The sequence below is a fragment of the Delphinus delphis genome, chromosome 14 (genome assembly GCF_949987515.2).
Source record: "Delphinus delphis chromosome 14, mDelDel1.2, whole genome shotgun sequence".
In the NCBI taxonomy this organism is placed as follows: domain Eukaryota; kingdom Metazoa; phylum Chordata; class Mammalia; order Artiodactyla; family Delphinidae; genus Delphinus; species Delphinus delphis.
The window spans coordinates 67,028,643-67,042,064 of NC_082696.1; the positions used below are offsets into that span (position 1 = coordinate 67,028,643).

General features: G+C 39.2%; 1 protein-coding gene across 2 annotated transcripts in view; it reads left to right on the forward strand.

The window, feature by feature from the left end:
- RNGTT (RNA guanylyltransferase and 5'-phosphatase) overlaps positions 1-13,422 on the forward strand; it is a 219,260-nt gene that overhangs the window by 191,084 nt on the left and 14,754 nt on the right. Inside the window, exon 15 of one of the 2 annotated variants that reach the window (XM_060030238.1) lies at positions 464-861. The exons of the other annotated variant lie outside the window; for it this stretch is intronic. Within the exon in view, the coding sequence (XP_059886221.1) occupies positions 464-574 (111 nt within the window). The 3' untranslated portion in view covers positions 575-861. Of the gene's footprint in view, positions 1-463; positions 862-13,422 lie in introns of those variants that run through there. 2 annotated transcript variants of the gene reach the window in all.

Here is a 13,422-nt window from a genome sequence, read left to right on the forward strand (position 1 = left end):
CTTTCTTGCTTCTTTTTTTTTTTTTTCCTGTGAGTAACTTAAAAAGTGCCAAAATTTCTAGGGAAAATTAGGTGACTAAGCTTGTTAAATCAATAACCTTAATTTGCACCTGATTATATGCATCCATAAGCTTTGACCAGTGGGCCTAAAGGTGTCTCCACATCCTCCTGGAAAAGTGTAGTACTTTCATTCACTGACATTGTGTTCCTGTTTTTTCTTTTTTTAATAAGGAGGTGTTAATTCTGCCATATTTGCCTTAAGACAGTACTGCACTACTGGTACTGTTTTGTTTGCTGGAAGGGCCTACAGACTTACCCTTTATTTCTCTTAATTACGTACGCTGCTCTCGTGGTCCTAAATATTTGAATGTGGTTCTGCTTACTGGCTGTATAAGTGTAAATACGGCCAAGAAGGCAAAAAGCATTAGCAGCTCTGCTCAGAAATGTTGTTCTTTCACTTGCAGTGGTTTCTTTTCTTCAGTGAGCCCGCTGCTGCCTTTCCTCACCGTCTCCCTTTCTTCACGGTGGCAGTAGTTGATGTCTCTGTCACTGCTACTCACAGCTGCATCAAGTGACGTAAAACAGGTTTGAAACTTACAATACTTTTCCCGTAACATAGGTGTATCTTCAAGTTTGTCAAGCAGAGTGACTGAACCAGTTCTGCTTTCTATTCTCTTGTCAGCCAGTGCCTTGCCGGAGTTTTCACATTTGTTGTCACAGTAGCGGTGTAGTGTGGTTTATAATCCATATGCCTCTTTTAGGTACATCTGCAGGTTTAAACGCTTTGCTTGTCCCTACAACACAGGACTCATCTCTACTGCTTGAGTGCTTCTGGTGTATAATCACGGTAGCAGTGTATTTCAGCTTCACCATGGTCATCTTAAAGAAAACACACAGGGGCTTCCCTGGTGGCGCAGTGGGCCCGTGAGCCACTGGGCCCGTGAGCCATGGCCGCTGAGCCTGCGCGTCCAGAGCCTGTGCTCCGCAACGGGAGAGGCCACAACAGTGAGAGGCCCGCGTACCGCAAAAAAAAAAAAAACAAAAAACAAACAAAAGAAAACACACAGGAGCTTTAATATAAGCTGGAAACTTTTCTACCAAACTAGAAATATGCTAATGGCAGATTCCAGGCACTCTCATAAAGGCACTATACTGTTATTAAGAGGAACCTCTTTGGCTTCCCTGGTGGCACAGTAGTTGAGAGTCCATCTGCCGATGCAGGGTACACGGGTTCGTGCCCTGGTCCGGGAAGATCCCACATGCCGCGGAGCACCTGGGCCCCGTGAGCCATGGCCGCTGAGCCTGCGCGTCCAGAGCCTGTGCTTCACAACGGGAGAGGCCACGACAGTGAGAGGCCCGTGTACTGCAAAAAAAAAAAAAAAAAAAAAAGAGGAACCTCTTAAAGAATGGTTTCATCTTAATTAATTTTACTATTTAATAAGGCCCCTTTTGGAATTTTTCTTTTGGGGGCTTACAACAGAAACATAAGATGTTGGGTTCTCCTTAATATACAAATAATATGTATTCAGAAATGGGTCAACCATAGTGTCACAGTTTTGTTGTGATCGTTTATAGCCATGGAATAATAGCCTGAAGATGCCTCTCAAATCTTTACCTCATTCTTCTCTTAAACCACAGTTTTGAATCTTCAGATGCCTACTGGGCAGTTATATTGACTCTTTTAGATCACCTCAGATTTGCTCATGTTTGTTACTTATTCTTTAAATGAAAATGTAATGGCTACCTGCATCACTCAGTCATGAAGCTTAAATTTATTAGGTACCCATTATGTGCCAAGCACTTTGATAGGCACTGGAGTTAGAGCAGTGAATAAGACTGACATGGTCCCTGCCTTTATGGAGCTCACTGTGTAATGTACAAGACTGCTGATTAAATCAGTTCTTCAGGAGTGACGACTGTAATGATAGGGAAGATAAAGGGGTTGTTTGGATGGAGGGCAAGTGTCTGTAGCTTTGTCTCATGGGTTGGGAGGACCTCCCTAAAGAAGTCACCTTTTAAGCCCAGAATTGAAGGGCATGAAGGAGTTAGATGAGTCGGGGCAAGCTGGTCCCTCTGTGCCTCAGTGTCCACATTTGTAAAGTACCAAGAGAAAACTAACAGTAAATTAGTTAATGCATGCGAAGCACCTAGGACATCACCTGACCCTGAGTGTGGCTGCTGTCTTCATCACCTTTATCATCGTCACCAGTCATTCATTTATTCAGGTATTCAAGTAAACATTGATTGAGCATGTACCAAGTGCTGGGTATTTTTCAGTACCGTGGTGGGATTCAGAAATGAAAAATTTTAAATCTGCCTATTCTAGGCTCTTAAGGTATGTATACAAATAGCTTAATAGCAAAAAGAATAATACAATAAGAACTGTACGGGAGATATGAGCCAATATCTGGGAAGGAGCCATCCTTTCTTTCTGGGAGTGGTATATGATTTGTGTCACTTACTTGGCAAATAATATATACTGCCTGTGAAATCTAATATTTTCCTGAATTCTGATTAACTTTTAAGATTTTACACGCGTAGGTCTTTACTTGCCACTGAAACTTTCCATGTTTGAATCGAGAAAGTATATATCACACAGACTGAAGTAGGTGAATAGTAGGCTCTCTGTATGTTGATGAGTGGTCTTGGAAACCCATTAAACTTTTTAGGGTCACTTATACAAAAGCCTCATAACTGCTGGAGACCTTTATTATGGTAGTAGCACATGCTTTACAGGGACTCAATATAGATTAGAAGTAGATGTCGCCTCCTCTAAAATAAAAAAAGTTCCCCATATTGTTCTTCAGGGGTGCAGCAAATGTTGATAACACCAAATGTCTGTTTTAATACTTTGCTATAGTAAAGTGGCATCCCTGACATCATTTTTTGAAATGTATTACCATATGCAGCTGAAAAAAATTAGAGCAAGAATCAAAATTGGTAATCATTTAAATGTTTTTTGTTTGACAGTAGCAAAAGTAGCATATTTCACTTTTGCTGGTACAAAATAAGAAGCTCAGCAGACGGGAATATATTTCAACAAAATGAAGTTTGCAAAATGTTACTTACATCTCTCTCTTGAGAGAAAACAGTTAATTGTGTAGTAAATAGCATATTGTAGCTTTTGGTATATAAAATTAGTGAGCTTCTTATTTGCTGGAGTCTTTTGTTTTTATGTCTTAATGCAGTACATTTATGATTAAGATGCAAGCTTTCTTTTTTTTTTTTTTTTTTTTTTGGTCTGAACATTAAAGCAAAAAGCTGTTATTTCTAATAAACAGGTATTTCCCTCACAATTAGGTAGAACATTGAGCTGACCATAACAAACAGGCTCATAGATTATATCATCCAAAAAGAAGTAGATTAATGTATTTTTAAATTAAGGGTAGTCTTCAGAAATTCCCTGATAATAGGTCTTTGCAGTGGCCTTTAATCTCTTAAAACATAAGGCTTGCATGGGATGAGGCATGAATTAATTTCCCAGCTTTTGACAAAATTGAATCCAAAACCATCCACATACATATGACAGTCACTTCTAGAGAGTAATTAGCTTGCTATAAATACAAGAGATTTCCTGTGAGAAAATTGCTCATGCTATGTAACCAATAGAGAAATCTGGCAGATTAAAGAAAAAGTATATCTTATCCAAAAAAATAGAACCCTTCAGTTTTTTAGTTTGTTTTGGCTCTTGTGCTTTTTTGCTGAAATTTAGTTGTGAGAAATGTGGCAGGCTGGTGTGTGAGACATGTTTATGCCCTTTATGGGGTGTGGGATTAACTTCATAATTAGCTTTTAGAGATCTTTATGGAAATTTTTTCATGAATCTATTAAATTGCACAAGGATGATTTGCCATTCAGTTGAAAAGCAAACCAATCCCTGAACCTTAGGATAGACTTCAGAACTAGACGAATCTGGTGGGATTCTCATCCAATGTATGTACCTTGGTTTTATATCTATAAAATGGAAATGACAGCATCTACTTCTTAAAATCATGATGTGAATTCTATAGAATAGTGTGGATAAACCATCTAGCACAAATCTAGGCTTATAAAAGTCAGTTTAAAAAATGGTGTTTCCTTCTACCCCCCCATCACTTCTTCTCTAAGGCATTTAATGAGCCATTACAAATAGGGACCTTGTTCTTTTATCACCTTGGGATCCAGAACATTAGGATCTTCTGATCTTTTTACATTTTTCTTTCATATGAGGAATTGTGACATGAGAAACTGAGTACATAACTAACACCACAGGTATGCTTCTTGGATATTTGTTGTAGGGAACCTGGGCTGCCTAAAACTCGATACACCTCTTCTAAAAAAGTAGAGCATGTGGCTGTGCTTGAGAGTTTCTGTCTGTGCTGCAGGCTTCTAACTTAAGGAGGCATTTTGATTTGGAGTTCAAGGTATTGTTTCAAAGCCAGGTATCACTTTGGTTTTAATTTATAAATAACCTCGTGGAATAGCCACTTTTCCAATTCAGGTTAACAAAGAATAGAATGAAAATAAACCAGTCAGTCAGTTGTTTGCCTTCCTCTACTACCATTAATAGTCTTAGGCTATATAAAAGCATATAAATATGCTCTATAAAGCATATTCAGTAAAGCATATATTGAATAAGTCAAGGTGAACTGCATGGGCTTTAGTTTCTTCAGTTTATTTAGTTTTATTTTCTTGTCGTTTAAAATGGAAGTTAACAGAAATAGAATAAGAATTCTTCTGTTTGTAATACATGATCATATTTTCCTAATATAAATTGAGTGCAGAATAAACCCCAGGAAATAACAGGAAAGCAGGCTAACAGAATTGCAGCCCCCTATGTCTACCAAAAGGTTTACATAGGTTAACTCATGCAGACCCAATAGGAACCATCTGGCATTGTGCTCCAGGTTACATGGCTTAAAAATTGAACAGCATAGAGTGGCGTAGCATAGAGCCTAAGGCTTGTACAGCACGGAGCACACCACAAATGTGTCAAAAGCACTGGAATCAAGATTTTAATCTAGTTCTACCTACTCCACAGTTCCTTATATTCTTTTGTAGCACTCTCTTTCCTAAATTGTCTCAGTAATCTAGCAAGGTGAGGAAAATACTGAATTGTCCTTAAATTGCACTCTGTGTGGTTATTTGAAGAAGTTAAAAGGAAGCAGTCTGGTATGTTGGAAGGATCTCAGGACTGGGTATGAGATTTGGGGTTCTCGTCTTTGTCTTAAAAGAGTTTCTTTTTTTTAATTAAAAATACGGTTTTTCAGTAAATCATGTCTAGCATCCTTTTTAAACTAAAATATAGTCATTTATGATTATTTGACTTTAAGGATTTATAAAAGAAAGTGAAGACATTCAAAGTCAAATAAAATAAATGCCTTGAGAATTCTATTCAGATCACATGGTTAAGAGCTTTGGAGTCAGGGGCAAGTAAGCTTGAAACCTTCTGTCACTAGCTGTCTGAATTTTGTAAACACAGTCTGTGACCTCATGGTAACATATGTCTGCTCTTCCTTATAAATTTGGTCTGGTTTACCAAAGGGCGATATATTAATTAGTAATAATAAATTGGAATTACTCTAAAACAGTCTTCCTTATAGAGCAGAATTCAGAATAAGTTAGGTCTACAAGATGTCACAACCATGCTGGCTTTCCTAAAAGAACTGGATCTACTCCAAGGAGCTCAGCAGTACGCGTGCAGTACGCGTGTCAGAGATAGCAGTCGGAAGAGGCCTTCCTGCTCATTCTGCAGGGCGGGTGCTAGAAGATGGCCCCAGCCATAGAGGAATTGTGGTTGGTCTCTTTCTGAGAAATGTCCTCCCACCTCCCTCCCTCCCCTCAGGTGGTGGTAGGGGAAGCTCTTTGGACTCATCAGAATATGACTGTACAATAATACAAGCTGAAGAAGTATTTGTTGTGCAAATGACCTGTATCTCTCAAAAAGGAGAAAGTACCCCTACTCCCATTCCAAAGAGCAGGAGAGTGTTGTACCTGTGATACACCTTCAGGTAGAGTAAATACTAGAAACCACAAGTTCTATATCTGCAGATCTGGAGGCTATAAATAAAAATAATCACACACATCCAAATGATGAAATTAAATTGTATGTTGGCCAGTGTGGTATAGGGAAGAGGAAAGATTACAGGGCTGATTATCAAGCATGTAGAATCTCCTCCTGAATCTGTCATTTTCTGATTGCACAGGCAGTTGTATATGTGTGTTTGAGGGCTGGGATTTGTTCATCTTTAGGCCTTGGAAGGTTAAAAAATGACAGAGGTGCTTTCTGTTTCTATCTGAGCCTCAATTGCAGGGTTTGATTTATTACTCTGTCTCCATTTTAGAAATTTTTTTGTATCCAAATATCACCTACAGGCTTTCTAAAAGCTCTGCATTTGTTATTTAAAATTGAAAAAAATATGTATACATCATAAACATACATATCATACACACACCCACACGTGCGTGCACACACACACACACACACACACACACCCCAAACACAGAAAAAAAAATGCAAAGGAATGAATGCCTCTGTGTTTATTTCTTCCCTGTTACTTTATACAGGCATTTTGTAGTTTTCTGGGTGAATATAGAAAGAAGAATGGAAAAAAGAGCCTAGCAACCTACTCAAACTTAAGCCCAGTTCTTCATCCATCAGTGGGATATTTCTTCTTCCTTCAAGAAAGTCTTTCCTCCAAACTTCTGCCTCCTGCTACAGTAATATGACTCTTTCTGTCAAAGGGGGTGAGAACTGTTAATAATAACAATAGTATATAAAAATAGTGGAATGTCTTATTTTAAATCTTTTTCTGATAATCTGTCTACTATCATTTCTTTCTCCACAGTGATGACAGCCTTTCCATTTTCCCTTACATACTAAATATTTACCAGGACTTCATCTTTTGTATTTTTTCCAAGTTACATTTTATTTTCTGCAAAAATACCTTCTCTAAAATTTTCATTATATTACTTTTCCTAATGGAGATTCAAAAGATGCTTCGAATTTGAATTTAGATCCTATTAGTAGGCTATTCATTAAGTCCTCTGTTGGATCATTAATAAAGTGATCAATTATTAGAGACTCGAAACCAACGTTTTATACCCTCAAGGCAGACTCTCAGTGTCTTGTCGTATGTCTTTTCTTGGTCTATAGCCTTTCAGCTTGTGTCCTATTGAATATTTTTATTGAACTAACTTGGCAAATCATATTTCTTGAGACAGTTTGCTGACCCTACTATTTGCAGATTTTGTAGGAAATTTTGATGGAGATCCTTCTTAAGATTTATTATGGAAAATTATTTTAAGAAGGAAATGTAGATTCATTTTAGAGTGGCAGACAGGAAGGCAGAAACTATTTTGAATTTATCCTTATTTACATGGGTCCTAAGTCACTGTTTAAAATAGGAATCTTGCAAAACTAGCTCACGAGAATGTGAAGGGTTAATGTTAACAAAGATGTTTGAGTTCCTGTGAGTGGAGCTATGTAAATGAATTACTTAGTTAAAATTTGCATATTTACACTGTGTATTTTTCTAGTGCTTCTCCTATTTGTATATTTGATACAAAAAGGAAGGATATGTTTATCTTTTTTCCTACTGTGAACAATATTGATAAATACTGGGCGGATGGATGCATCATTATCTTTAATATTTTAGGAAGCAGAAAATTCCTGGTTTATAATGAATATGATGCAACGGGATGCCTAAACTTTTGTGTGTTTGTTTTCCATCTGACATAGAAATGCGTGGTGGATGGTGTTTGCTTACTTTCTCCTCCCTATTTCCCCCTTCAGTTCTCCCCAGTAGCTGACATCCTATTTCCTCTTTCACTAGAAGTCATACCCACATCCACAAAGGAAAAGCCTAATTTTATGCGGCAGCATGGTTTAAAAGGACTTCTACTCAGAAAGCTGTGATTGAGTCAACTACTAATTACCCGTATAACCAGGTCATTAGGTTGGATTTATTCTATTTTGGTTTGGTTTGGTTTTTCAGGCCAGAAGTACATAACTTTTCATGCATGTTTGCATGTAAAATTTTTAATGGAGGATGTACTGTGTGCAAGGCACTGTATTAAAGCTCCATCCTTATGGAGCTTATTGTCAAGCCGAAGACGTAGAGAATTCACTAGGCCATTTTTCTAAGATAAGGGAAGAATAAGGTGCTGTGAGAGCACATCAATGAAGCAGAGAGTCTGTGGAGTCAGAGCAGGTTTCCCAGAGAAGGTGATCCTGACAAAAGAGAGCTGGTTAGCCAGAGGGGAAGAGAGGATGATGTGAGAGCCTGACCAGTCCAGGGGGTGAAAATCATTTAATAGTGGCTGGAATGTTTCAAAATCTGATGTCACTTCTATAATTTCTTTGTATAATGCTCATCAAGGTTTTTTTTTTTTTAAACATATATTTATTGAACACCTCTTTTGTGTTCAGTGGGATCTGGCAGTGAGCAAAACGAGGGTCCTTGTTTTGTTTGCTCAAGGAGCTTACCATCTAATGAGGGAGAATGTAAACAGAAGGAAGAAATTATACTCTGAAATAGTATATCACGTGGTATTTCAGGAGCTGACAAAACAGACCCAATTCTCTAGAGAAAAGTGTCATCTGAAATTATTAAAGTCAAGTATCAGCTCTTCTTGGCCAGCATGTTGTGCCAGGAGGGACAACTGGAGAAACGGCTGAGCGTGTTTGCCTGGCCCAGGGAAGCCTCAGCACAGTGTATCATTCTGGGAAGGACGAGGGCGTGGGGAAGGGTGGAGGAGCCAGCCGGTGGGGTCTGGCTTGCTGTCCTGAGGGTTGTCTGCCTCCATTTTTTACGCAGTTCCCGCTAGAAAAGGTAAAATGCCTCCCCTACTTCCTTGTTAGTTGTTTGAAATTATTATTATTAGAATCCTCTGTGAGGTTTTTTTTTTTCTAACTTTGGTGGTTGGTCTTGAAAGCAGTTTAGTGGATCTCAACCAGTTTTGTTTGTTTTTGTTTTCATGAAATGAAATAGAAGAAAAAAAATAGCAAAATGCACCAAGTTGGAATATAAATTGTTTAATGAAACGTGTATGTGTGTGTGTCCATAGTAGGTTGGGATATAAACTATTTTTAATACATTAGATAAACTGGGTCAAACCTTTTTCTCCTCTTTGGTGAAACTTGCAAAACTGCAAGTAAGAATTTGGCCTGCAGAGTTACCCATTTTGCTGGTGAAAGATAGTCTTGTAGACCACAGGGTCAGTGTGCGGAACTGAAATGCCGGGTGTCTGGACCCTCATTGAGTCTGCCCCTGCAGAGCCATATGCTTTGGACAAATTGTAGGCTTTCTGTGAACCTGTGTTTTCAGTCTAAAAAGAGAGGTGGCCTAGGTGAGCTCCTGTGCTCTCTTTTCAGCCAGGATTCTGGGCTTGGTACTCTTTCTAAAACAGTGAGGTATAAAAAGTGAATTGTCTTAAGGTTGTTTGAGCATTTGCACAGACCTGTTATCCATTCAGAGAGGCGGTCCTAGGAGGAGAAACGAAAGAGTGAAGCAAAAAATAATGTACGGCTCACTCCCACATGATCCTGGTTCCCGCCAGTACATGCTTGTCCCTCCCTCTAAAAAGTAGACGGTCCACTGCATGCGGATAGATCTTATGAAGGAAATAATGAGCGTAAAAACGCTTGGCCTGGTACCTGCGTAATAGAGCCTCAAAAAATGCTGAGTTGGGAAAGTGTTGCTTGAGGTCTCAACTCCAACAACTAGGCAGTTACATGGGCTACTCGTCACGAAAGCGAGGAAGGCATGAGTGTGTGGAGAAGCCAATATTGGAGAGGGAGGGGCACCTCTAGACCCATTTTCTGTTTCCAGTTATTGGATCTGCATATATTACATGTTCCCTTACTCCTTTGTGAGATGCTGGGGTGACAGAAGGTATCTTCCAGGTACCTTATTATCACTGTGTGCAGTAGGGGGACATCAAGTACAGAAGAATTCTCCAGTCTCATCCCCTCTGGTATTGGAAGGCTATCCAAAAAGAGTCTCCAACCATACAATAAAATAACAGAACCCATTTATCCCAGTCACGTTTCGGTATGTAGGGTCGGTTTTCTTGTAGGAGCTCAACTCTATTCTGAGATCATAGTAATTAAACTGAGCTAAGTGTAGCAAAAGAGTACATGTTACAAACTCAGTTAAAATTCTCCAGTGAAGAGCTCTCTGCTTGTAGCAGTTACCCTGCGTCCAGTGCTGTGAACAACCCCATTTGGGGCATTGTTAGGCAGTTCTGTTGACACAGGAATACATTTCATATGATTATCATAAAATTGTGGCCTGGAAATTGAGCAGCCATGGCGCTGCATCTCAGACTCACGTTTATAATAAGCTGTAATAAAGTAAACATTTTAAATGGATTTAAGAACAGGCATTACTTGTGATCACAAATGTAAGTTCAGTTGAAGTGCTTTTGAAGCCCAATATAACAAAGCAAACAGATTTCCTGGCGTTATTAACATAATTGTTCTCTGTTGGATTTCGATTTCTAAAGAGTTATTTAAGCCAAAAAAAAAAAAACCAGCAAAAAGAAATGTAAGAATGAGCTACTTTTCCTTTTATTATGTCAGATTAAAACAAAAAATCCCAGATGTTCACTCTGCCACTTCCCCTAACTTACCAAATCATTGCCAACCTCTTTAACTGGGAGTTGATATTTCATGATTAATTAGGGGTTAAATTCAGCTGTTTGCTGTGCCATCAGCAGGCTCTGGAGTGGGGCTACCCAGCATTCATCTGCTGGTGAAACTCCAGGCTGTACTGTGTGATGGTTAAAACAGGGACTTAGCCCCCGCCCTTTCCTAAGGACAGACAATGACTAGAATGTCCACTGAACACCGTAGTGGAGGGGACATGACTGTATGTAAATTTGGCACCAATTAGATGGGTAGGATTCAGTTGTTCCTGGAATGTTTCAAAAGCAAAAATGGAAACGAGAGTGGTAACATCTGAAGTGTGGTAGCAAGTTAAAGCGGTGACGATTTGGAGCCCTCGGGCACAGAACAGTACCAGGAGGTGATCGCCCTTTCTTCTGTGGCAGCCAGCAGCTGGCTGTGAGTGTTCGCACCTTGTTACTTTCCAGCACTCCAATTCTGAATAAACCCCCCAAACAAACATCCTTCCTGTATTGTCATTTGGTCAGAGCAGACCCTCAAGCAGTGAGCCAGAGGCACAACATCCACCACTGCGGAAGCCATGGGAGCTCAGGGTGGCAGGTGTCCTGGCCTAAAAGTTGGCACAGGTTGGCACTGGTGGGAGGAGCATCGTCGGAGACTCACTCAGTGCTTTCTGTAGTCGTGGGGCTGAGCTGACTTAGTCAAAATTCGAGGGAGGCGCACTAGGATGAGAAAATCCTGTAACATGCGATTTAAAAGCGTTCCTGCCAAGCATGCCACTTACCTGATATGTTATTTTTATGAAGCATCAGGATTGTGCTAGGTACTTTTCAGAGGAAAGGTGAAAAGCCACCCACCTTATTTTAATCTTCAGACTTAATTCCATGTAGTTTAGCACTATAGTCCAGAGAATAATTTCGTTCCTCATAGGCGACCACGGCTACCTTATTCAGAATATACTCTCTGGAGGCTTGATAAGAGCAGTTGAGTGGTAAGATATGTGTGTTGGGGGGGGGGGTAAGGGGACGATTGCCCATATACTTTTTGCTCTTTATTCCCGCTAGGACGCATTGCCATATATCCTCACCAGGACTGGACTAGAATGAAAACCTAACAGAGTGTGGGCGTGGGGGAGGGAGGGAGCTAAGTGAGAGATTTAATCTGGTTCCAAATGTGAGTTCTCATCTCTCAAAAATTGGGCAATCACATACTTCTAAATGTAGACATCTTTACATAATAGTATTTTTGTGCATTTTACATACATGAATAATTCTTTGCAAAGATTCCCCTCCCCCCCCCGCCCCCAAGTTTGAAAATAAAAGCAGATAAACCGGTTTCCCGGACAGAAAAGACTGTTTTAAATCACTGGAGCCTACTAAAAATTTAAATAGCTCTAATCATCACTGAAATCGTCCTCCGTTGTGTATTACTCAGCTGAAAGCACTTTAATTTCACAGACGTGACTTAGGACGCTGAGAACTTCCTTTGTCTACTCCCGCATCTTTTCCCTCCCCACTATAGAGATTTCCTCCTAACTTCTGTCCAGGCCTCTTTTCTCCACACTAGTATTAGCCAACCCATGGCACTGGAGGCTGGTGAGTTTTTTGTCTGTTTGCTCATTTTTGTTTGTTTTTCTCATGCAGCCCGTGTTTCTTACCGTTTCTGTTTTAGAAGATTATATCACATTAAACTTAACATGACCTAAAGGGATCCGCACATTGCCTGTAGTTTATGGTGACTGCAAAGGATACTCCATTAGCATTTAGTTATTTAGTAATTTCTTGATTAGGAGTGAACAACAATAAAAGTTTCCTTTTCCTCTAGCATGAAGGATAATAAAGTATATAAAGTGCCCTGCACAGTGCTGGCTACAAAGCAGGTGTTCAAAAACTGTTCATTCCCTCCCTTTCCCTTCCCCAAGAAGGAAAAAAATCTCAGTCAATAATTTTAAAAGTAAATATCTCTGAAGGAAAATAAATCTCTTAGTTGCTGTACAGAAGAAACTAACACAACATTGGAAAGCAACTATACTCCAATAAAAATTAATTCAAAAAAATAAATATCTTAGGTAAAAACATTAAGTTAGTTTTGAGTACAAGTTACCAAAGTAATGAATTTGCTATTTCATCTGGTTTTATAATCTCCTCAATGCATGAATGTTCACACCCATAAAGATACACTAATTCATAGACATAATGCAGGATGCACTTTAGTACTTAGATATTTCAGAATAAAAGTGTTTGATTTGATGACCTCCAAGTTTCCTATCAACTCCAGAATATTGGATTTTATGAAAGGTATTTGTAGTGTGTTTTGGGAAAAAAAGATCTTTGTTTTTGAGGAAGGTATTTAGGGACTGTGACAGCTGATACAGATAATTTATTGTAACCATTTTTAAACTTTCAACCTCTTCTGAGTGGTTTTTGATATCCCCAATACCTGGAGCTAAGGAGGCAGATTTAAATAAATCCATCGTGAATGTCATTCAGAAGGTACATAAAGATACAAAACAGAACTCCAGGGTTTTGAGCAGTGTACTGTCACTCTGTGTTTGTGTAATGCTTTTGTCAATAATTCCAGAACTTCTTTCTCAAAGAAGAAGAAATATAGTTGTTGAGAAAGCATATATAAAAATAGAAGGCAGTGTGCATGGCAAAGTTACAGCTACTGTGGTCCAAGTATCTCAGTGAGAGTCTGCACTGACCCGAGGTGCTGAGTTGTGAGAAAGGAATCCTGGAAAGCTTTGTTTGCTCAGATGGGTCGCAGTCACCACAGAGCATTATCACTAAACTAAGGAGTTCTGTGTCCCTAAGC